A 26,466-nucleotide genomic window follows, 5' to 3' on the forward strand; every position below is an offset into this window, starting at 1 on the left:
AAAAAAAAAACCCAACAACAAAAGGCCTGCATTTTGACAATTGATACTTTACAGTAGACAAAAATTCTCACAAAAGGAGAAAAGAGCAGGTACTTTTTACCAGCTCCAGGAAAATACAAAGTCAGAGGAGATACTGCGTAACATCAAGAGATTGAAAATCATGCGTGTGTGTAACAGTGCCACTCTAAAGCTTCCACATCTTTTCTGAGCTAGAGAGGCTTTTTTTTTTCCATATGGATTCTGTTGGATGGTATCTCCCATGCTGTGAGGATTTGATGCCCTGCTTGTCTTTACAGACTTTTATCAACTTTGGCACAATCGCCACCACAAAAAATAGAAGAAATAAATGTAGTAGCGCTCTAGAAAAAGTTAAGTAGTAATAGTAGTTTTGGAAACTGAAGATCACACTTACATCCAGGAGCCCCCCATAGCGGAATATGCTGAGCAGTGAGTGAACGTGGCTCTCACTGGTGAAGTACAATCTTGTCCTTACGTGCCGTCCTGGGGAAAGAACTCCTCTTGAGTACCTAAACAAGAACCCCAACACCAATGAGACTGCACTAGAGGACATGTAAATGTCACGAAAAGGCAGCTGAATACTTAGTACAGCCCTCACTTCTACCATTCAAAAGACAGGCTACACATTCACTACCAACAGCACAAAACCAGTAAAGACAAAGGACTCCCTGTTGTGGACTGGTCCCCTCATATAAACACTGAGAATCTAAAAGCAATGTTAACAAATTTTGTGTGCATACCAGAGTTTGATTAGCAGCCTAGTTCCAAAGCTAATGATACAGAGAGCATGTACATGTTAAAAAGCCATACAGAATGGAGCATGGCTCCTTAAACGGCCTTGTGTTTTGCAGATGTAAATGTCTCATGCTACCTGGCCCATTTAGTATGGGGATATCCTGTCCATCAAGCTTCATGGTCTCTTTGGGCCCCTGAGCTCCAAATGGCTGCAAAGGGCTTCCCTTCTAATCAAAGCCTCTCCCCTCTTATCAAGGCTCCCTCCGTCCCCAAACAAGGAACCCTTTCTCACTGCTCAAGTGAACCATGATTCATACAGTGACTAAGGTTTGTGGGTCTCTCTCCTAATACTGGGGTGAAGCATGCTTCACACAGTGGGTACCAGTCTGTGGTGAAATATGGTTCATAAAATTGGTACAGACCATGGTTTGTTTTGCAGTGCTGAGGTGACCCACAGTTCACACTGCAGGTATAGTTTGAGAGTTTGTTGCTCAGAGGGTGGAAAATCAGGCTCTTATGAGGAGAATAATCTGTTCATCTGTCTGTCAAAGTTCTAAACTACAACAAAAGGATGTGGTTTAATAAGTCAGTCAGTACTTAACAAGTCTTCTAGATGAAGGGTGAGTAGGTATAGCCCAATTTACAATAGTTTGAAAGTTAGGTTCCTAAATTTTTCTAAATTTAGGTATCTGTTTTCATGAGCAACAGTAGCCAGGAGGATACATAATAGTATCGTCTTCCAAGCTGATTTGAGATTTGCAACAATGTAACAATATATATGATATAAGTCAGTGCTGAACTAAAATAAGGGCAATGCAAGAAATAAAGTCAATCTAAAACAGTGCTAAAATCTGAAGGTTTTCAGAATACATTCTAAGATTGTGTGACAACAATTCCCCGGATTCTATACACGGCACCCAAATTTGGGCAAGATCCTGAGATCTGCACACAAATAAATTAGTTAATGATCCATTAGCAATCAATAATCTGCTGCTAATCAATTGACGTTAATTGGCTCTAATTTGGATTTGCATGCAGAACTGGCTGTGCATGATTCTATAAAGATCTGTGCCCTAGGCATGGGCAGGTCAGGGGCATTCCAAAGAATTATATGCAGTGTTATAGAACTTGGGGGTTGTGCACCGACCTTGCATATCAGAATTTACACCAGGTTTCAGTCGATGTAAGCCTTTGTGCCCAAAGTTGGGCGCCGGAATACATGCTAAGCGCTATTCTGTAAAGAGCGCTCAGCCCAGAGCACCATTTGAGATGGTTTAAATGTAGCACTATTTTTGTCTGTTACTGTGATATTATGCTTTTGTTTGTTGATTTTAAGTTATGTTGGTTGCTTGTGAAACGCTTAGATGTAGGGGGTATATAAATTTTGAAAATAAATAAAATAAATGTATAGAATAACTCCGAGCAGACATTTTTCCTTGCACCTACTTTGCTGCACCATTTAATCTAATCTAATCTGGTCATTTCTATTCCACTTTACCTGAAAGGCTCAAGGAGGATTCCAAGAAAAAAGTAAGTGGACAGATCCAAGGAAGTACAATGAATCAATCAAACAGATCTAACTATTGTTTGAACGGGAAAGATTTAACTGCTTTTCTAAAAATAGAGTAACAAGTGATCTCTCTAATATCCTTAGGCAACTTATTTCCAAGCTCTGGGCCTTGGCCATTAATAGACCTGTTTCTAGTTGTCATCCTACGACACTAACATAGAAGGCCCTATCAATCTAATCTCTTGCAAAAAACGAACAGTTCTAGAAGCAGAATACATTAAATCAGCATCAGCAAGATAGCTGACCTGACCATACAAAATTTTAAACACAAAGAGTAGTAATTTAAAATGAATTCCAGCCCAGCGTCTACCTACCATGACAGAAATACATAGGGGGAAGGGGAGCATGCAAAAAAATCTAAGGCCGGACTAACATGCTCATGACATTACACAAAGGTCTTACAGAGGATGAAGCTTGTTTACAGACTCATCCTCATGAGTTCTTTGCAGGTCCAACTGGATCTTCTTGATAAGTGGGAGACAGAATCCCACAGCAATCTCCAATTTCTCCTCCTTCTTAATTCCATATTCCTGCATTGGGATTATTAATAAGATGAAGAGCGAAAGGGGTAAATACTCTGTAAAACCAAATTTAAGCAATGACTTAAAGCTAGCTAGAATCATAATCCTATTGAAATCATAATAGCTGTTGGCGTTCCCTGTACAAAGAGCATCTACTAGCGTGATGAATAAACAAAATATCTGAAACTGGAAGTCTCTCAATGCGGCGATATTAAAATGTTTATGCCTTTTACCAGTACAATGCTGCTTCATGTGTTAGCTAAGCATTATCTCTGAACAAACCTGAAATTAGAACCATGCATTCCAAATCTTCAATATTACTACATTTTGGCAACAACATTTTATACAAATTTTCACTGTGTTTATACAGACAGGATTGAGTATGCAATCACTTGTGAAGAATAGTGTCTGGGAAGAAAATGAAAGCGTATGGAAAACTAACTTGAAGGGTGACAAAAATGCATGCCACAATGTGATATCCTCCCAAATATTTCCAAAATCCACAACAAAAGAAAGTAAAAATATTTTTAGCAGTAAAGCAGCAGTTACACCAAGCCCCCCGATACAGGACTTCTAATATTTGGTGCTGAGCTGGGGACAGGAAACAGTGACACAGCATGCTTATGTCAAACCTGGAAAGGAATAAGCTTGTTTTCGTGCAAGCTTCCAGCATTGAACATTCACTTTCAAAAACATCACTGTAATGGTATGAATGACTGAATGCTTGGAATTATTGAATTTTTGCACAAATATATGGAGCGACCTTGATGACTAATGGTTGACGCAGATGAAGTTTAGAAACAGGTCCCCATTTTTTGATATATGGGACCGATGACTGAAATCAGGCGTATTCTGTACTGCTAATGGGATCATCTCGTCTGAAAGTCCCTCATTCAATTTTTGGTAAAGGCACTGTGATATCCTGCAGGGTTTACCTGGGGGATTATAATATCTGCCAGTGCTTTGGAAAGCTTGAAGAGCTCATCTGTACCCTCCAGCTTCAATGAGCTGTTGTGCTGCACATCATATTTTACACAATCATAGATATCTGGGATCTTGCTGATGTCGTAGTGTCCATTCTTCATGCGGAAATCCCGCTCTAGTTTGCTCCATCGCTGCAGCATCAGCTCCAGGGTCTCACTGTGGTACAGCTGCAGATCTGAGGAATAGACACCACAAGCAAAAAAAAAACCAGATCTAATCATAGAAGTTATTATAGCCGCCTTTTCATGCAGAATTAAAAAGAAAGCACACAAAAGACATCTCATCCAGACATTAGCGGAACAAGATAAGGTTAAAACCTAAGACTGATCTCCCATTTCCTATACGAAAACATGGATCCTCCACAGCCAATACTGAGAAGGCAGACCTGCCCCCAATCTAGTGAGACAGCTCACGAAGCCTGTCAGGAGAAAGGAAAGCAGGGACTCCTAAATGCAGCAGAGACCTTCAACTATGTTTGATTTTCAGCATATCCACAACAATTAAGACCCATATTAATTTAATTTCAAATTTATTTTATCAAAACTTGCCAGTACAAAATAACAAGTTTACAACAATCATCCTATAAACTGAAATAAAGAACTTGTTTAAACAAAAAATATTGTCTATATTTTTATTTAAACCCTTCCCAATCCACCTACCTCTAGCCTGAGCCACATTATATCTGAAGCAAAATAGTATGCGTCTAGGAAGGAAAATTTTTTAGTATGAAGCTAAAGAAGTGCCCAATCACCCCACAAAACTTTCTATAGCTTAACCCACCACTTGATCCACATTATTTAAACATTTAGATTACCTTAAACAGATCCAGCTGAGGGACTGAAGACCAAGTTCTGAAACAAGTAAAGTAAGAACATTTAGGGGTCCTTTTACTAAGGTGCGCTGAAAAATGGCCTGCGCTAGTGTAGGTGCGTGTTTTGGACGTGCGCAGATCCATTTTTCAGCGCACCTGTATAAAAGGCCTTTTTGGGGGGGGGGGGCGAAAATGGACATGCGGCAAAATAAAAATTGGTGCACGTCCATTTTGGGTCTGAGACCTTACCACCACCCATTGACTTAACAGTAAGGTCTCACGCATTTACTAGGCGGCAATCGTCAGCGCGCGTACACTGCCGATTACCGCCCGGTTATCACCGCATGTTGGAAAATGAAAAATATTTTCCGGCGCGCATATTGGACGCGCATAAAAAATGGAATTACCACCCGGGCCACACGGTAGTTCCAAATTGGAGTGCGTTGGACGTGTGTAGGCACCTAAGCAACTTATTAAAAGGGCCCCTTAGTATTTAGGTAAATGCTATATTCACAGTCAGGGCCAGACCTGCCACTAGGTGGACTAGGCATCCACCCTAGGATGGCAGCAGTGGCAGGACAGGAGTACAGAATCTCATCTCCCTCCTTTCTCCTTTCTGAGAAAGTCATTTAAATGGCAGTGCTCACCTGCTGATTTGGGGTCTTCCAGCCTTTTCTGAATTTGTGAGGTGAGGTTCTGTATCAGGGAATATACCAAGTCACAGGTCTTGACTGGATTTTTGGTATGTGTCATGGAATTGAGCACAGAGGAACTGCCTGTGGGAGCCAGCTGCAAAGAAAACAGCGGAGCCAGTAAAACAGGATTTCTCATCCAATTCAGTTGGCTGTTATAACTATTACAAACCCTCTTTTCCCCTTTGATTTGCAGGGAGGATATGTATTGTTATACTGTTCAGCCACTATAAATATCAATGAATCAGGCTGCTGCGGGGTTGATCTTCATCGGAACCTCATGATATATGTAAAGGGTGATTACCACCCTGGAATAGAAGAAGTGCCCATAAATATTAGGCATTAAGCAGTAAGCTGGAAAAGACCTATCTATTCACAAAAAAATAAAAGTAAATTATAGCTACTTCTTCAGAAATTATAGTAAGGCAAGAGAGTTACGAGTAAATATGCTTAAATTTATGCCTGCAATATTCACTAATCAGCAAAACACCTGGCCAGGACTTGTATTTCTACTTCAACCTTCTACACTGCCTTTCTACTACAAACGACATCCTAAAGCAGTTTACAGTAATATATAAAGTAATACACAATGAAATACATCATAAAAATTCATAGTAACATAGTAGATGACGGCAGAAAAAGACCTGCACGGTCCATCCAGTCTGCCCAACAAGATAACTCATATTTGCTGCTTTTTGTGTATACCCTACTTTGATTTGTACCTGTGCTCTTCAGGGCACAGACCGTATAAGTCTGCCCAGCACTATCCCCGCCTCCCAACCACCAGCCCCGCCTCCCAACCACCGGCTCTGGCACAGACCGTATAAGTCTGCCCAGAACTATCCCCACCTCCCAACCACCAGCCCTGCCTCCCAACCACCGGCTCTGGCACAGACCGTACAAGTCTGTCCAGCACTATCCCTGCCTCCCAACCACCAGTCCCGCTTTCCACCACAGGCTCTGGCACAGACCATATAAGTCTGCCCAGCACTATCCCCGCCTCCCAACCACCAGCCCCGCCTCCCGATCTTGACTAAGTTCCTGAGGATCCATTCCTTCGGCACAGGATTCCTTTATGCTTATCCCACGCATGTTTGAATTCCGTTACCGTTTTCATTTCCACCACGTCCCGCGGGAGTAACAATACATCACGGTATAAAAATAACATACCATACATACGCCTATGTTTACTATTATTTATTTATTTATTTAGATTTTGCTCACACCTTTTTCAGTAGTAGCTCAAGGTGAGTTACATTCAGGTACTCTGGATATTTCTCTGTCCCAGGAGGGCTCACAATCTAAGCTTGTACCTGAGGCAATGGAGGGTTAAGTGACTTGCCCAAGATCACAAGGAGCAGCAGTGGGATTTGAACCAGCCACCTCTGGATTGCAAGACCAGTGCCCTAACCACTAGGCCACTCCCCCACTCTAAGCGGCGCTATGGGCGCGTTAACATTTTTAATGCACGTTAAACGCTAATGCGCCCATAGAAATGTATAGGCGCATTAGCGTTTAACGCACCTTAAATTTACAGGCGTGTTAAAAACACTAACACACCTTAGTAAACATACCCTATAATGAGGCTGATAAAAATCTTTCTATTCTTAAGATACTAATCTGGTACTGTTTTCCCAAAATAAGATATCTAACAGCAGGCAGTTTGTGTGAATTATTGGTCTGTCAATCAGTGACAACCTCCAATCTGAGACTGAATTATAACAATGCATCCAACAAACGAAAACCACTCAACAAAATGAAAACAAGACGAACAAGTCATACTACTGCCCCATTCTCATTATGGCATGAAGATGTTCATGTGTTACATCAAAACTTAACAGAATACAAACAAAGCAGGTGCAACAAGAAAATATATTTATTTAGATTTTGCTCACATCTTTTCAGTAGGCAGTCTGCACTAGAAAACATTTTGACCGTGTGTATTGCCTTCCAATACTGTTTTCCAATGTCTGAAGAAAGCTGCTAAGGAAATTAACATTACCTTCTCATTGTCCTCCTCAGCAAAATCTTTATCTGTTTGCATGATCTCATGGAGACGTGCTTTTACCCTCTGCTGACAGTTACTGAGGGAGTCACTGTCGCTGTCCAATAGGCCGTTCATATTTGCACTTTTCACCATCTGCACCAGGATTGGGGTTAGCTCCCCTTCCAGAGCAAGGAGACCCTGTAAAGATTTTTTAAAAAATCACCCAAAATTATGAAAACGAGCCTCTCTGTCAAAAGAAATTTCATAAACATAGCCAAACAGCAGTTTATTACAAGAGATAGAACTTCCTTTATAATTAGTAGTTTTTATTTGAAATGTACAGAGAACACACTAGAAGGCAAGGCAGAAGAGACTCCTAGTGCCATCACAGGACATGTGCCTTGAGTGTGAAAAAAAATCACCAGCTCCTTCCTGAAATCCTATCAAAATATATACTCAAGGCTTCCAAAACCCTCTGAGCAGTCATCTGCGAGCTTTAACCATCTTCTATCCAAACACAAGCCAAGGCCTTCAAATGACTCTGCCATCTCGCAGACTTGAAGTAAGCTATTCGCTTATGCTGAAAAATTGTTTCCACTACAACATAATTCTAATTTTAATGCTTTGAAAGTTCCTAAACACTCTTGACTGTATTGGTTTATTTTGTCAACATTTATTGTGGCTCTATCAAGTGGTGTGAAAGGCACACACTAAATAACGGGAAATACCTTTGCAAAGGCTGCTGCAGTCATTTGCACACGTCCTTCATCTGAAGCATAGATCTTGAGGTCATGTCGGTAAGTGCTGTGTAGGCGGAGCAATCCACAACCAGGAAAACCAGCATAGTCACCTGTGATTATATACAGAAGAGTATAAAAATATATCTCAAATATTTACTATATACAGAGTCTCAAATCACCACTAAACAAGGGGCAGGTTGACATTCTTAGGGTACATCTTCAAACACAATACAAAGATAGAATTTTGCGTGCATGTCTCAACATGATGCACCTCTCTTTCTCTGGGGTTCACCGCATCCCCTGCTCTGTCTCATTCCCTTTGTCTTTCACCCTTGAGGAAAGGAAGCCATGACTTCCTTGGGTTATCAAAGTTGTGGAGAGAATTCCAGATTAATCAAGGTTACTTTTCATAGCGAACAAAAAAGATTCACTGGCAAAAGTTGACTCTTTGGCAGCAGTGCTGATAATGCTCTGAAAATTTCAGAGGAACTGCAGACAATTTCACCAATGACATAATAGCAATTTTTGTCCGATACAGAATGAGCATCAGACCTTTCTAAGCAATTCTGAAACATTAGAGAACAGAACTTCACTCTTCTTTTTTAGCCCAGCAGTTTCCTCCTCTTTCTTTTGGGCTACTACCTCAATCAAATCAGCCTTTATTATGCTTGGGGATTTTTCTCCTTTTATGTCTCCACCCAATTTCAGCCCAGCCATTGCAGCAACGGGCTTTGACTAGAGTCACAATCCATAGTTTCCTCCAGAACCCAGCTAATGTAAACTCTGAGTTTGACCAGGAAGTGCTGCCATTGAGCACAGACCTAGATTCCCTCCCCTTATAGTTTATAAATAACTAGCCGTTAAGCCCGTAATAACGGGCTAGTTTTTTGTTTTCCTATGGCCTCCCCCCCCCCCCACCACCAACCCTGCTCTCTCATCTGCCCTCCCCCCAGGGTCTGTTTCCCTCAGTTCTGCCCCCTCCTTCCCTCCCTGCAAATGCGCAGTAGAGTCGGAACGCTGAGAGTGTAGAAGTCCAAGCCCTCCTCCCTATTGGGCTGTACTGCTGGTGGAGGCGGGGCTTGGACTTCTACACTCTCAGCGTTCCGACTCTACTGCGCATTTGCAGGTGAGTCGGTCACTTGCCATTTATATGTTTGATGCCTCCACAGCAACTCCAGCTCTCCAAATGTAACTTGCCTCAACTACTGAAAAACAAAAGGTGTGAACTAGATCATCTGTCTCTGAGTCACCAAGCCCCTCCACAAAGCATGATTTTTTTAAATTATTAACTTCTCTTTCTTCTTCTCATGTCTGTTCACCAAAGTCCTATTTCTTTCCATTGATGAACACATTTCAACATGTAGGGGCTATCCTAAAAGCAGCAGGCAGAGTATTGCAACCCCTTGAACACAGTAACATTGCAGTAGAAAGATAAACATCAACTAGCCCATCCAATCTGCCCAATTATTCTGGTGTATACAAGCCATCCAGTGAAACCTGAATGTTTGTCAAATATTGCTGTTTATCCAGATCAATTTTTGCTGTCACATAAGAAATGTCATGCTAGGTCAGATCAAAAGGTCCATCAAGCACAGTGTTATGTCTCTAAAAGTGGTCAATCTGGGTTACTAGGAAGTACCCAGTATACTGGGTAGATGAGCATACAAGTTCCTATACTTAATCCAATGCCTAGGCCCTCCCAGCTCCCATATCTTACAACTAGCAATCAAAGCTAGTGAGGCTGTGCTGAAAACTAGTGAGTGCTCAAACATTTAGCCACCTATTCCACCATGAACTGGTCTTTGCCACAACCAAGCTGCTAGCATTGACCCAGTTAGTTCCTGGCAAGCTGTAGCCTGCTTGCTCCCACATAGCTATCCCATGGTCTGAGGTGCTGCTAGAGGTACATCTTGTTTTCTCTTTATCACTTCCCTGCTGTCAAGAGAACGAAGGTCAGATTGTTGACAACTGCAGCTTCCTAACCTTGCACCTACCACTGCCCTCTGTATCTGTCCCAAGAATGATTAAATTGTCACACAGGGAAAGGGGATGGGATTTGATATACCACCTTTCTGTGGTTACAATCAAAGCAGTTTACATATTATATATAGGTACTTATTTTGTAGCTGGGGTAGCGGAGAGTTAAGTGACTTGCTCAGAGTCACACAGTACTGGTTTGCACTACCTCTTATTATTGACAGGTTGGTAGATACCTGGAATAAAAAACCACCTTCTTTTCTGCCGCTTCAAATCATTTGTGCCCTGTTATAATGACTCCTTGTTCAGAAATGTCATTCTTGGGTTTTTTTGGGCTTTTTTTTTTAATAGAAGCCTGTCAATCATTTGAATGATTCTACCATATCCCCTCCTCCCTTCTTCCTCCAGTGAGCATTTCTTGAATATCTTATACCTCTCTTTGTTGAGTTTCTGTTGCAAGCTTTGCATTTTAGCAGCCTTTTTCTGAACCATTTCCATCCTCTCAATATCCTGAGTTGAACAATGAAGCTAATTATCTCCTTTTTCCTAATGTTAATAACTCTACTTAATGCAACTAAACATACCATTAGCTTTCCTGGGAAAGCCAGTGTGTAGGCATTCCCACAAGCATAGCTTGGGTGGGGTGAAGAGAATGTGCAGTGTACAAGCGTATTTTATTAGATTTCTGGGTACACATACACTCTTACACCTTTTCAGAATAGCTGTACATTTGTTGCTAGGAATTTGTGTGCACTGTTAGAGTTGGTTCACGGATCCTCTTTTGTAAAGGCTTACAGACACCTAAGTTGCCTGTATAAAATAGGCACCTCTTTTGACTTCTCGCACTGGCATCCTTTTATAAAAAAAAAACTACTCCCATTATAAACGTAAGTGGAGTGGAGGAGTTTCTTCTTCCCACCAAAAGCTGTTAGTTTAAGATGCGAAGTATTCTTTTTTAGTTTCAGATAAGGGAGTGGAAAGAGAATGTTCTCTTTTCCTGAGACCATGTTAACAGTTAGACTTTATAGCCTGTGGGCAGCTATATCTTGTTCTTGAACTCTCCAGGTTCTTTTTAGGTAGTAGATAAATGTTTGATTATGGAACAAATATAAAACTATCTAGTTATCTGTTATTGCCTGTTCTTTTCCACCTGTTTATATGGTTCACTGTTCTATTCTGACAATAAACCTTTTCTAGTTTATTGACTCTGCTTGTCTGGACTGACTAAGAATCCTGGTGGTTTGTGTGTTTGGTCTGTGAGTGCTTTCTAAGAACTATGGAACCACTGGGAGTGTGGCCCCAGTAACCCAGAAATCACCGGAATAACCAGAGAGTGGGAGATTCGCCCAGAGTCGGTTGGGACCCAGTTGGTGGGAGGAGGGTGCTAGTGTAGAGCACATGCCCAGGTGCAGGCAGACCTGAGATAAAACATTTTTCTGGTTTGAAAATGGTCATTTTCACTATTTGATTTTTGGACATTTTCAGCAAAACATCCAAAGTCGGATTTAGACATCATATCAAAAATGCCTCTCCACGTAACTTTGTAAGTCTAACTGCTTTGAAAATACACCTCCACAGCACTTAATTAACACAGTCACAGTCATTTCTTGGCCGAATAGCCTAATATCACATTTTTGCACAAAAAAATGCATGGGGCTTCCTGAAAAGGAAAACTAGGGTTGAGCAAACAGGCAAAAGGAGCTAAAGAAATATGCCCATGATCAATGACTGAAAAAATTTAATTTCATCTTGCAGGAATTCTCTTGACTCATGCTTTGGCACTTTATATTTCCCCATACAGATTCACTAAGATACCTCAGTATACACCAAGAAACTCCCTGAAAAGAGAGGGAGTTATATTGAGCTATCCTTCAACAAGATCAAAATACCAGTGGAATTTTATAAGGCCTTTTCTTCTTCTATATGAGTTCATCTGCTGACTTATTTTCAAGCGCTACTAGAGTCTGCTTCTTCAGGCCACTTTTTGGATGCTAACATTATAGTGCTGCCTAAGCCCAATAGAGACTGCACCCTCATACAGAATTACAGACCAATTTCGCTTTTAAACACTGACTATAAAATTTATGCAAAGATTTTGTGTAGCAGAATTGAAAACATTGTTCATTCTCTTGTACATAGGGATCAAGCTGGTTTCGTTAAATCCAGAAGTGGTGCTGACAATACCAGATTACTTTGTCATATTATTCACTTTGCACGGTCAAGGGACTATCCCATACTGTCTGTTTCCCATGATGCGGAAAAGGCCTTTGACCGGGTAAAATGGAAGTACTTGTTTATTGTTCCTAAACAGTTTGGTTTCCCTGAACCTTTTATTCGTATGTTGCAGCTGCTATACTCCCAACCTTCAGCTCATACAGTAGGTAACGGAGAAATCTCTAATTCATTCGTTCTGCATAGAGGCACCAGACAAGGCTGTCCCATCTTCCCCTTGCTATTCAACATGGCTCTTGAACCTCTCCTACTGGCAATCTGAAAATCAGCAGATATTGCTGGTATCTCACTGGATAAGGAGGAGTTCAAGCTCTTAGCATATGCAGATGATATCATGTTATATGTCACCAACCCTCAACCATCTCTGAAAGCCCTCTTTAACCTAATCTCTAGATTCTCAAAAATTTCAGGATATAAAGTAAATTGGGACAAAACAGAATTGATGCCTTTAAACGATGTTTGTACTCCGTTTACCATGCCACAGCTGCCCTTCAAATGGATATCTTCCTCTATTAAATATCTTGGTGTCTTCTTTGATAGAGACCTTGTCACCACTATTAAAGTTAACTCTGACAAAGTATCTGCGCAGGTTGAGTCCTCCTTAGCGGCATGGTCCCCATTAAATCTCACTTGGTGGGGAAGGCTAGATACTATCAAAATGATGATAGTCCCTAAAATCACATTGAGTATGATCCCTCTTCTCTTCCCTTGTTCCTTTTATAGGCGACTGGAAAAGTTGCTCACAAATTTTTTTATGGAATCTTAAAATGCCCAGAATCTCTCTAAGTAAACTTAAGCTTCCAAAAAAGCAAGGTGGAGTAAACTTTCCTGATCTCCTACTATATCACAAAGCTTTCATTGTGCGTCAGGGCATGGACTGGATCACTCCTTTGAATGTTACTTCCCTGCCCAGATGGCTAACCTTTGAACAAGCCATTATTGACCTGCTAGTGCACTCCTATTTAATCAGCATGCGTCTTCCGAAGAGCACTGTCTCCAATCCGATCATCAACACCACTTACAAATTAATGGTATCCTTGGATAAATCTATGGGTATTCCTTGGTCTGATATGTCATCTGTCCCCATATGGAATAATCCCAATTTTAAAATTGATAATAAGCAAGTCTCGTGGTCTCAGTGGCTGCGTATAGGAATTTGGGCCTTAAAAGATATGATCCATGTGAGCAGTCAGACATGGAAATCTTTCTCAGATTTGAGGGCAGAATTTTCGCTATCAGACGCCCAATTTTATCAATGGCTACAGATTAGCTCCATGTTAAAAAAGAAAAATAAATGTAGCTTACAAATACAGCTTCTGTCTCAAACCACAGAGCTTATTGATTTTAATCTGAAGCTCCAACATTCTGGCCATGCTGCTTCCCACATTTACAAATATTATCTAAGCAAATCCCGCACTAAATGTACAGGTTTACGTAGATGTTGGGAGGAAGACATTCAGCAGCCTATCTCAGATAAATTGTGGGAGCAACTTTGGAACTCCCTCTTTAGATGCTCTAATTCCTCTACAACTATACAGTCTATGTACTTCTTTATGCATAGATCTTTGTGGACGACACGTAAGCTGCATGTTGTTGTTCCCTCTAACTCTAATTTATGTTGGTCTTGTCAATCTCAAGTGGGTAATATTAAGCACCTTATATTTGATTGTGTATGCATTCAAAATTATTGGAAAGAAATCTGGTCACAACTGGTAGACATTTTTCACCTTCCTGGCTCAATCACTTATAAATTTGTGATACTTAAAGATCAATGCTACAAAAGTTTACTGACTCCCAATGAGGGGATTCTTGTTAACACCATGATATCTTTGGCGTTGAAGGTAATCTTTTCGCATTGGAAGTCCTTATCTCAAGCCACTTACCAGGAATGGTGGAACTTATTGTTTCAAATTTATAAATACGAAATATACCTTGCAAAGAAATCTTCTCGTTTTGCTTTGTATAGGGAAAAATGGCTACCACTTGTATCTTATTTTAACACTGTACAGTGATTAGTAATACACAAGGTATATCTCATGGTTTATGCATGCTCCATGCTCTGATATGTATCCTCCAGCCCCCCCCCCCCCTTATTTTTCTCCTCTCTCCTTCCTATCTCTTTTCTTTTCTTATTTTAATCTTATTCTAGGAATTAATTGCTGTTTCTTGAATATGAGCTCCGGTATTGCCATATATTGTAGAGTGTTGCTTGTTGCTATGTTGTGAGCTCTAGTTTATCTCTGTATTGAAATGCAATAAAAGAAACTGAAATAAAAATAATGGATGTCACATATTTATGATCTCCGTGACATACATACTGGAATAAGATAACAGGTACATTAATTAAGTTCTATGACTGCCATTCTGTTTCAAAAAAGGATTTCGACACAATTGCGTGCATGACGATGAATGACTAATTCCTTAAGGGTATCCCTGGCTCTTGCTTGCCTCAAGCAAAGTAGATAGAAGGTGCTGAATAGTTAAAGGAAGGAAGTTAAGAAAATGAAAACCTCACAGTTGGAAAGGAGTTAGTAATGTGATGGAGGATGTTAGAGTAATATTTTGTTAAGTATGTGATGAAAGCAGATTCTCCTCTACAGTTACAAGAAATATGCAGACCACACTAGCATTCAGCACCCTTACCGCAGTCAATAGGAGAGCTACAGCCCACAGCCCTGCCGTTACCATCCACTAAAACAGGTCAAAGGCAGGAAAGAGATGACAAAGAGTTAAACTCTTCACTTAGCCCTTATCCTATCACATTAGCCCCTTACAAGCCAAGAAAAAGGAAAATCTCCTTCATTTATCACTAGTGAATAAATCATACGTCTGTGGGAATGGTAGAGGGGAAGGGATAAAAATGAACAACAGAAAGGAAACCAAAAACGATATAGAGAGAAAATTAGAGTAATAGAGAGAATATGATAAGAAAATAGAAAAAGTCATAAGAAAGAAGAGGAAAATGGGAGAGGCCAAGAGAGACAAGAAAGAAGGAAAAGTAAGAGGAAGGGAAGTGGGAGAAGATCACAGAAGAATCAGAGTGAAGCAAGAAGCACCAGTGAAAGGCTACAGAAGAAATGAAGCGCAGAAGACTGAAGAACATAGTAACATAGTAGATGACGGCAGAAAAAGACCTGCACGGTCCATCCAGTCTGCCCAACAAGACAAATATATGTGTAAAACTTACCTTGATTTGTACCTGCCTTATTCAGGGCACAGAGCGTACAAGTCTGCGCAGCAGTACTTCCCGCCTCCCAACCACCAGTCCCACCTCCCATCACCGGCTTTGGCACAGACCGTATAAGTCTGCTCTCCACTATCCTCGCCTCCCAACCACCAACCCCTCTTCCCCCCACCTGCTCCGCCACCCAATTTCGGCTAAGCTTCTGAGGCAAAGACAGACAAAAAGAGATAAAGAGACAGAAATAAGCAGAGAATGCCAAAGAAACAAGCAGAGGAAAGCCAGAGATACCAAGAAAAAGAAACATGAAATTAGTTTGCATAGTTCTCACCTTGACCACCTGGGTACATACAACGAAATGCACGTCCCAATTCTTCTGCCTGCACTCGTCCAGCAGGGGTTAATTCACCACCCCACTTCAGCACCAGTAGTAAAGATGGGCCATCCTTGCGAGCAGCTTTACAAATAAACCAAAGTAGTATCAAATTAAGACTAGAAAAACTAGCACTTGGTACTAAGAATATACAGTGCCAAGTTAGGTCTATCAAATCTTATTTAATATTTAGGAAGACACTGAAGGCTCCGATGTTCTCTGATATTAAACTAGCTTGATTTAAATATTATTCCTGTATTTCCATCTAACCGAGAAGTCTCTTTCTTGTAATCCACATTAAAACCTTCTGGAAATATAGCGGAATGTAAGTCAATAAAAGAATAGAATTCTTCCAAAAATTTGTGGAACTTGAGAATTCTCAGTACTTGGTTTCTGCCCATTGGATTAACATGAAACAACAGCTATACATTGGCGTCTCTAGCGTTTAGCGGGTGCTAAAAACGCAAGCGTGCCTTAGTAAAAGACCCCCTAAATTGCTTTTATTTAATAATAGATTAAAATGCAACCACACAGAAACGTATTTTGTGTTTCCTTAATGTGCTCAGCTACTATACCCTTCCATCAGCAATATAGTATTAAGAACAAGCGCAGAACATGATCTCTATCCTGCAGAAAAACAAAAGTCAAAAACAATGTAGCCCGCTTAGTTTCCCTTACTCACATGATTCCAAAACAGCAGTCAGTTCCAAACTACCAGTTGATAATTACAGGCGATGCTCAGCATTTTTTTAAAATCCATCTTCTTGCACTTTTCTACAGAAATATTACCCACAGAAGTAGTAACGCGAGACTACCACTAGGGCACCGTTCTGGAGGCAGCGCCAAGTAGGTGGGAGCAAAGGGGAATCACTCCTGATCAGCACCCGCTTGACAACCAAGTAAAGGGCCATGAGGCCCTCACTGAAGAGCGGGGGGTGGGGGGGGGGGGGGGGGAGATTTTAGACCCAATGCTCCCAGCACATAGAACAACACTGCCTATGAGGTGGCTCGCAACTAAGGCTATTCTTTTACAATGGGATTCAGCAAACTGAGGTACAGAAATACAGCAGGTTGCTGAATTCCAGAGTAAATCAAGGTGAAGTAAAAGCTCGCCTTTTACCACACCTTGATAACTTTCCCCCTTAGATACATTCAAAGTAAAGTGCACAGGAGGCAGATCTCTTTCAACTGAAAGGAAGTAGTGGAACAACGGGACACAGATGACGATAAAAGGGAATTAGACTCAGAAATAATCTAAGTGTACTGTATTTACTAAAAACGCTAGTGCGCCTTTGTAAAAAAGGTCCCCATAAAGCAGTGTTTTTTTTGCATTGAAATAGGTCCTCATAAAATTGTGCTTATGATAAGCAAATAAAGTTATGTGCATACAGCTTGTACATGTGTAATTTTACTCAGACTGAGTGGAGATGTTCCTAACAGCTGTGTTAGGGATAGGTTTACATTTATGTGCATACTTTCAAAAATATATCCTTCAGTGTTCTAGACATTCAAACACAATTAATTATATACAAGTGTTACTACAGGCCTCAGCCATGTTGCATGAGGCTAAACTTTTACCACCATGACACGCCACCTCTTCACCGGTCCTCTTTAAAGTAACTCTGTCTCTGAAGCAGTTTATGTATTTTCAGCACAAAATAGATTTTAGTAATATGGGATTTGGCAGCAGCTGAGCAACTGGATAAGTCTAAAAAAATTTTTTGTAATTTCACTAAGGATGAAGCCAAGGGATTGCGACAACTTTGGCTATTTCAAGACTTGATAGCTATGAGAGCTGACAAGGGTGGTGCAACTGTGGTTCAGAGTAAGATTCAATATTATATGGAAGAATTAAATCAATTGTCTGAGGAAGGTACATACAAAAAGTTGAAAGTTAACCCAGTGGTGGAGCTGAAGTCAGAGATAAAATCTATTCTGGAACTTACTGTTAAACAGGAAGCAGTTTTCTACAAGACCAACTTCCAAGTACTCCTAAAATCTATTTCATGCCGAAAATACAAAAACAGCTTTATAACCCTCCAGGGCGACCGATTGTCTCTACCCTTAATTCAGTCTTAGAACCTCTAAGTTCAGACAGTTTTTTGCATCCAGCAACATTGAAAATGTCTTCTTATTTGAAGGACTCAGTTCATTTTATTAGTATTTTGGAAACAATGGGGAAGGTACTGAATTTGGGTTGGTTAGTGACGTTAGACATCATGTCCTTATATACCTGTGGAAACAAGATGGAGCTTTAGAAGTGATTAGAGAAACTCTTTCTGAAAGATCAGAACCTATGCGGATATCTTTAGATTTTTTGATGGAATTAGCAACTTTGGTTATTAAGCGCAATTATTTCTGATATGGTGGGGAATATTATTTACAAACTCGAGGGGTTGCCATGGGAGCAACTTTTGCCCTCTCTGTAGTAACCCTAAATGTAGCAAAATTTGAGGAACAGCAACTATATTCTACTGAACAGTTTGGAAAAGTTCTATTGTGGAAGAGATTTTTAGACAACGTTCTTTTCATCTTGATACGGTCACAGCAGGACCTTCTATAGTTTGAACAGTGGATCAATACATTGGAACCATGTTTACAGTTCACTGCAAAATACAGAAATATGAAGATTGACTTTTTGGATATATGGGTGATTAAACAATGGTAAATTGATTACTACCCTCTACTGGAAACCAGTTGAGCGCAATACATTTCTACACTTTGGGAGTTATCATTCCTATCATCTTAAATACAATTTACCAGTAAGTCAATACTTACGTTTGCGATGCATTTGCTCCACCCTTCAAGATTTTAAGAATCAGGCACAACTGCTTACAACTCAGTTTTGCGCTAGAGGTTACCCGAAGGCACTGACCACAGCATATCTTTGAGCTTGGTTTGCTCAGAGGGAGTTACTGTTACAAGATAAGTGGCCTCAAAGTGAAGATTTATTGACTTGTAATGCCTCATACTCATTTATATAAACAATTTGTACAGATTTTAAGAACCCATTGACACATTCTTCAGCTTTATCCAATTTTTGATGAGTTTCCTACAATAACCTATAAGAGACAAAAGACTATAGCAGAATTGTTATCGAGACAGCACTATGAGTGCAACAATAAGGTGGAGACTGTTGGAAGATATGACCAGTGTGGACGCTGTCAATGGTGTCAATTAGCCATTTTAGGACCTATATGGACAGATTCGCAAATGGGATATACAATTACAGCTACAACTGTTATGACATGTATGAGCACCAATGTGGTCTATCTCATTGAATGTCCTTGAAGGTTAATTTATATTTGCCTGTGAATTTGACTGAACATAAATCGAGATTTGTTACTCAGAACGAATAAGCACTACTGGTTCAACATTGGCTTGAAAAAGGTCAAACTATCCAGTGGCGTATTATTGATCAAGTGATAGAAGGGTGGTTATTATGACAAGAGTCTAAATTTATAAAGAGCAATGTTGGATATTTTCCTTAAAAACACTGTGAATCCAGCTGGGCTCAATGCAGAAATAGAGTGGATGACTGTATTTTGAATCCAGAGCTTGTGACTGGCTTAGGTATTAGCTGATAATATAAATTAATGCTAGCGAGATGCTTTCACCACCTTGGCCGCTTAAGTTTCTAAGTCGGCAAGATGTGTCGGATATGGTAAAAGGTAAATTTTGCAAACTAATTAAACTGTTGTGTTTAAGTTTTGCAAACACAACAGTATTTTACTATATATTTTTTCTATACAGGATAATCCTTGAAAACGTTTAGGGCCCTGTTTACTAAGCCGCGCTATGGGTGTACTAGCATTTGCTAAAAATTAGCGTGCGCTAACACTAGAGACACCCGTATATTCCTATGGGTGTCTCTAGCATTAGCATGCGCTAATTTTAGTATGCGCTAAAAACGCTAGCGCACCTTAATAAACAGGGTCCTTATTTAAGCGAAACACGTGTCGGATGTGAAGCACACCTAGCCGACAAAACTCAGATGAGTATTTTTTTTTACTACATATAAGTTTATGTGATAAATAAAGAGAAGAGAAAGAGATATTTCAAAGAGGACCAGTTAAGAGGTGGAGTGTCAGTCATTGTGGTAAAGCTTAGCCCCATGCAATGTGCCTGTGGCCCGTAGTAACACTTTTATATAATTGTGTTTGAATGTCTAGAATGCTGAAGGAGGTGTTAAAGTTACTTCTAGACGATTGTGAGTGAATTTGGCTAACATTATTTTGGCAGTACTTTCAAAAATATGCATAAACGCACAAAAAATAAACCATATTTGTACATAGTAAAACACGTGTTTTTATGTATACACATAAATGCCCTTGGGTAAATTTCAAAACAGAAATCCATGCATACTTTCAGTTTGAAAATTTGATGGTACTTGCACAGGGAAAGTAATGTGCATACTATTTACACATGCTTTAAGTGATAAAATTATCCCCATGTGAGCATTACTGGGAAGAGTTTTTGATTATTTTTTTTGTTTTTGTTCATTTCTAAAGGTCAGCTATGATCAAGAATAATACACTGAAAAAGTTTAGACTTGTGTCTTGTTATAGAGGTGCAGAGTACCAACATGCAGGACTGCCTAAGGTCTGTGCAATTTACATAACACAACCAAACACAGAATTTTAAAAAAAGATAAGATGGGTAACAGATCATTTACCTTCTTCTTCACTGGAGGACTTTGGATGCCCATGTGGCAGGTATGTCAGCTGTACCTTCCTATTAATGCCTGAGAAATGCCCATACCTGTCAACAAATGGGAACTAGTTCAGCTAGTCATAATACTTATGGTTTGATATCTCATTACCACATTTTTTTTTAATTTCACAGAACTGCAGACACAGAGGTAAGAGAAAGTGATACAATTTTTCATTGCTTTCAACAGTTACTGTATTAACCGTAGATAAAACTTTGAAACATCATGGACAGGGTACTAACCCTGGTATTAATACCCACTCCATGTTCTTCCTAGCCATGATGTTTCATTTTCCAAACCATTCCAAAGTGATTCCATCACTGGAGCACATATTTCTGCTTTCCCTGGACAAGTGGCATCTGAATCACTATGATGATTTTACATATAAAGTACATGAGATGGAATAGAACAGCAGGACATTGCTAGCACTGCTACCTTTTCCACTAGACGGTTCACATAGCTCAACAGAAACTTTCAGGTCGATATTCAGCCACTGTGGACAGTGTTTTGTTTTGGGGTTTTTTAATTGTTGTTGTTTTAAATGCTGGCTGCGACGATCAAAAAATATCCAGATATTCAGTGCCACTAGCCAGATAGTGAATCAAATTGTGCAGCCTATATTCACAAGGTGGGGGCAATGTAATCCACAATAAACACTTATTTATTTATTAGGATTTATTTACCACCTTTTTGAAGGAATTCACTCAAGGCGGTGTACAGTAAGAATAGATCAAACATGAGCAATAGGCAATTACAGCAGTAAAAATATTCAAACAATACAAAGTATCGCATGGTATACTACTTGCAATGACAACACAATATGTAATAGAACATTATAATTGGTAGTGAAGGGTAAGGCAAAGTTGTAACATATAGATGAGTAAGAAAGTAGGAAGAATTAGAAAGTAAGGTGATTGATTGTTTTGAAGAAAGTTGCACGTGAGGTCAGAGAGATGGTTAAATATTATCTCAGCAAGAGTAGAAGTGGATAAACATGTCCCGCTGCAGTATGTGCAGCACGAGTCAATCCTTGTGTGTGTGAGTGAGACTAGCAAGTTAGTTACTTCTTCCGTTAAAGGCTTGGTTGAAGAGCCAAGCTTTCACCTGCTTCCTGAAGTAGAAGTAGTCTTGTGTTAAGCGGAGCCTTTCAGGCAATGCATTAAAGAGAGTGGGGGCTACTCCGGAGAAGGCTCACTTGTGGGTATCACATCGTGTAATGTCTTTTGGAGAGGGTGTATTTAGTGAAAGTCCTTGGGAGGACCTTAGTGTCCTTGGCGGTGTGTGGAGGATCATCTTATTCTTCAGAAACTCGGGGCCATTTCCTTTCAGGACCTTGAAGATCAGACAAAGAGTTTTAAATTTAGCCCTGTATTGTACTGGTAGCCAATGAAGTTTTTGCAAAAATGGTGTGATGTGGTCACGTCACTTGCAACCTTCCATGAGTCTTGCTGCTGCATTCTGAATCAACTGGAGCTGGTGCAGGCCCTTTGTAGTCAGACCATTGTATAGTGGATTGCAGTAATCCAGTCTTGATGTTACCATGGCATGCACAACTGGGATAAGATTTACCTTCTCGATGTAAGGACAGAGGCAGCGTAGCTGTCGCAAATAGTAGAAGCAGCTCTTGAAGGTTGCTTGGATTAGCCCTACACGCAAGAAGTTACATGGGAATACTTTTAAAACAAATAGGAGGAAATATTTTTTCACTCAACAAATAGTTAAGTTCTGGAACTCTTTGCCGTAGGATGTGGTAACAGCAGTTACCGTATCGGGGTTTTAAAAAAAGGTTTAGACAAGTTCCTGGAGGAAAAGTCTATAGTTTGCTATTGAGACAGACGGGAGAGACAGCTGCTTGCCCCAGGATTGGTAGCATAGAATGTTGCTACTATTTGGGTTTCTGCCAGGAACTTGTGACCTAGATTGGCCACTGTTTGGAAACGGGATACTGGGCCAGATGGACCATTGGTCTGACCCAGTATGGCTACCCTTATGTTCACCAACAATTCTCACATATAGCAGGTAGGGCAATTGACCTCAGCAGTGATTCGATTCATACTAGGATATCACCTACTGATTCACTGAAATTATCATCGGTCTTACCCAACAAATAAATGTTCTCTAGAAACTTTTTATATTTTATAGAACATTTTTTACTTCTTCATATACTAAAAAAAAGCATTACTTAGGTTTCTCAAAGAATCCTGACTGACCCACACCGACATGGTCCATGTTTCGAGACCTGCTTCAGGGTCAGGTCCAATGCTGCCTCAGCATTTAGTTCTAATTGTGTTTCTACTCCACACAATTAGAACTAAAATTTTGCCTACCTTAGACCTATTGCACAGATGGTCATGGCTTCATTTGGTGTTCTATGCAGGACCATACTACTCTCCTGACTGGGTCTACAAATATCCTCCATCAGAGCACACTTTCAACCATCATTTCCCCACTGATAGGCTTTCAGCTTCACAATGTCCAATCATTTCTTGATTCATGACAGGGATTCTTCAATTCAGCCCACTATCACAAAAGCCTCCTGTAATATCGAACCCTAATGTTGTGGTTACTTTTCTCATGAAGCTGTTTTTGAACTAATGGAATCCGCTTTACTCAAGATTGTTATCTGGAAAGTGCTTTTCCTTGTAATGTTTAGTTCAGCTAGGAGAATAAGAGGGGCATTTTCGATTTGACTTCTATAAGTCTGACTTTGAACGTTTTACAAAAAACGCCCAAAATCTGAATAGGAAAAAAGGTCATTTTCAAAAAAAGAAAAACTTCTTTTTTTTCCCCAAAAATACTGTTTTGAACAAGGTTTTGTGATTTGGATGTTTTGTTTTTTTGGTCCATTTTCAAAAAAGGAAAAAAAAAAGTCCACGCGCAAAAAGCAGAAAAATCAAGCCACTGGGATGTAGGAGGAGCCAACATTTTTAGTAGACTGGTCCCCCAGACATCCCAGGAAAGCAACAGAGCACCCTAGGGGGCACTGCAGTAAACTTCATAAAATGCTCCCAGGTACACATCTCACCACTGCTCCCTTATCTTGTCTGCTGAGCCCACCAAACACCTCCCCCACCAAAACCCACTACCCTCAACTGTACACCACTACAATAGCCCTTAAAGGTGAAGGGGGCACTTATATGTGGGAACAGTGGGTTTCTGGTGAGTTTTGGAGGGCTCACAGTCATAAGTGTAACAGGTAGGGGGAGGTATGTGCCTGGGTCCACCTGTCTGCAGTGCACTGCACCCACCACTAAATTACTCCAGGGACCTGAGTACAGCATCTGAGGCTGGCACAAAGGCTGACAAGTAATGTTTTTAATTACATTTTTGGGGAGTGGGAGGGAGTTAGTGACCTCTGGGAGAGTAAGAGGAGGTCACCCCTGATTCCTTCTAGTGGTCATCTGGTCATTCAGGGAACCTTTTCGTGCCTCATTCATTATAAAAACAGGTCTAGCTCAAAACATCTTAGTTTTAGTCCTGGACGGTTTTCTTTTGCTCCATTATTGCTGAAAAACGGCCAAAGTGTTAAGAGAACCCAGATCCCGCCCTTAACAGGCTCCTGACATGCCCCTTTGTGATTTGAACGCATTTCGGACGAACTTCATAGAAAAACGTCTAAAAATTGGTTTTGAAAATACCAATTTGTACATTTTTGTGAGAAAAACTTCCAAGTGCAGACTTATGCAACTTTTTGGATGTTTTTATCTTTTGAAAATGAGCTCCTAAGTAAACTTCAAGCCTTTGTCAGTTTTAAACTGTATACTCAATTTCATCCCAACAAAGTAGTTCTTCATACTGATAATAAGTTTTACCAAAGGTTGTCATGCTTTATGTCAAGGAGAAAAAGTGTGCTTATGACATTTTGCTCTAAACCTCATGGGGTAATGAGGTAATGCATTTGATATGCCACCTTTTTGGTACAGCCAAAGCGGTTTACATATTATATACAGGTACTTACTCTATACCTGGCTCTTTACACTTGGGTCTGCAAAAAGGCTCTTGTTTACCACCTTAAAAGAACTGAATCAATCATGAAATCTACACAACTGTTTGCAAAATGGCGCTTGCTTACTACCTTAAAAGAACTGAATCAGTCATGAAATCTACACAGCTGTTTGTTTCCTTTCACCTTGTCACAGAAAGCCTAGAACTCACCTTGGGCTAACCCTGCGGCCACCTAGAGGGTCTAACTCAGTATTGCTCAGGCCCACTACCACCTGTGCATGTGCTCTACGCTGGAATACCCTTCCTCCCACCTGTTGGGTTACGCTTGCCTCTGGGCGAGTCTCCCGCCCACAACTTGTGGAGTGGAGGAGTGGCCTAGTGGTTAGAGCACCGGTCTTGCAATCCAGAGGTGGCCGGTTCAAATCCCACTGCTGCTCCTTGTGATCTTGGGCAAGTCACTTAACCCTCCATTGCCTCAGGTACAAACTTAGATTGTGAGCCCTCCTGGGGCAGAGAAATATCCAGTGTACCTGAATGTAACTCACCTTGAGCTACTACTGAAAAAGGTGTGAGCAAAATCTAAATAAATAAACTTAATTCCTCAGTGGCTTCTGAGGCCACACTTCCAGGGGTCCCCCAGTTCTTAGAAAGAACCCACAGACCCAAAACACAAGCCACCAGGCTTCTTAGTCAATCCTGGACAAACAGAGATAATAAATGAATTGATTTATTATCATAACAAGCTAGAACACTGTGAAGAAACAGTGTTTTAAGCCTGTGAAATGTATTGGATATTTTCCTGCATTAATTATATCTTGAAGTATATTTCTCCTATTTGGCCAGAAGGTGGTGTTTCTTTGCTGTAAAGCTGTTACAGAAAAAAAAAATGTTTTCTCTTTAGTTTAACACAAACAGGAAGCAAGAAGCAGTATGCTTTTGAACTTGTTGTCTGGGCTCTGATTGGCCCAGGAGCTCATTTCCTTTAGAGTGTACTAGTTTTGCCTCCAAGGAGAAAAGAGAGACAGATCATTTTGCTGAGGTTCAGTGAATTATATATCCTCATCTTCCCAGGTACTTTTTAGACAGTAAACAAATGTTTAGTTAGTGTTATAATTCCTCCAAATTTCAGTTACCTGTTATTGTTTGATGATTGCACATTTTTTGTTCATTGTTCAATATATTTTTAAGACAATAAACAATTGTTTATTGCCTTTGCCTGTCTGGACTGATAACAAATCCTGGTGGTTTGTATGTTGGGTCTGTGAGTGCATTCTGGGAACTGTGGGACCACTGGGAGTGTGGCCCCAGTAACCTAGAAATCACTAAGGAATACTTTCAGCGTGGGAAACTCACTCAGAGGTGGTTGGGATCCAGTTGGTGGGAGGAGGGTGCTAATATAGAGCACATGCCCTGGTGCAGGTGGACCTGAGCAATGCTGGGGGCAGGCCCCATAAGTGGCCCTGGGGATAACCCCAGGTGGGTGATAGGTGTTCTGTGACAGTATTGGTCCTTGATAGTGTCCACAGTCTCCTTTATTTTGTCGGCTTGCCTCATTTTATTTATCATCTACAAGGAGGATGGATGCATGCAACCATACAAGACATCCGGCAGCAAAGACAGGTGAGGATTCTAGAACATGTACTGAAGATGTCACACTCTAAGTGAATAAGATGGGCTCCACACTCATTTGCTTCAGCCTGGATAGCTACCAGTTCAGACTCCAACTGTGGAAACAAACTGGGCAAGAAACTAAGCATTCTCTGAAAAATGGTACGCATATGTTGAACCATAATTTGGGCAGATAGCATTGTGATCTAAAACATATTCTTGCCTCAGTGGTCCAACAGTGTACAATCTTTGCCACATGGCATAATGGAAAATGCTCTGCATTTTTTCTCCTTCTTCATAGCCAACTTGACTACCATTTTAGAAAGGAAAAACTGGACTTTAGACTTTAAGTCCATCTTTTTGATACAAGCTGAATTAGGA

The 26,466-nt window shown here is 40.4% G+C and overlaps 1 protein-coding gene across 1 annotated transcript in view; it reads right to left on the bottom strand.

Annotated features, from left to right (window-relative positions):
• The window catches only part of PPIP5K1 (diphosphoinositol pentakisphosphate kinase 1), a 283,513-nt gene that overhangs the window by 130,007 nt on the left and 127,040 nt on the right, over window positions 1–26,466 (bottom strand). The window contains 8 exon segments of the mRNA XM_030189638.1: window positions 413–527; window positions 2,726–2,853; window positions 3,780–4,003; window positions 5,287–5,428; window positions 7,334–7,516; window positions 8,047–8,168; window positions 15,780–15,905; window positions 20,497–20,582. Of these exon segments, the coding sequence (XP_030045498.1) occupies window positions 413–527; window positions 2,726–2,853; window positions 3,780–4,003; window positions 5,287–5,428; window positions 7,334–7,516; window positions 8,047–8,168; window positions 15,780–15,905; window positions 20,497–20,582 (1,126 nt within the window).

This window comes from Microcaecilia unicolor, chromosome 1 (assembly GCF_901765095.1).
Source record: "Microcaecilia unicolor chromosome 1, aMicUni1.1, whole genome shotgun sequence".
Lineage (NCBI taxonomy): Eukaryota > Metazoa > Chordata > Amphibia > Gymnophiona > Siphonopidae > Microcaecilia > Microcaecilia unicolor.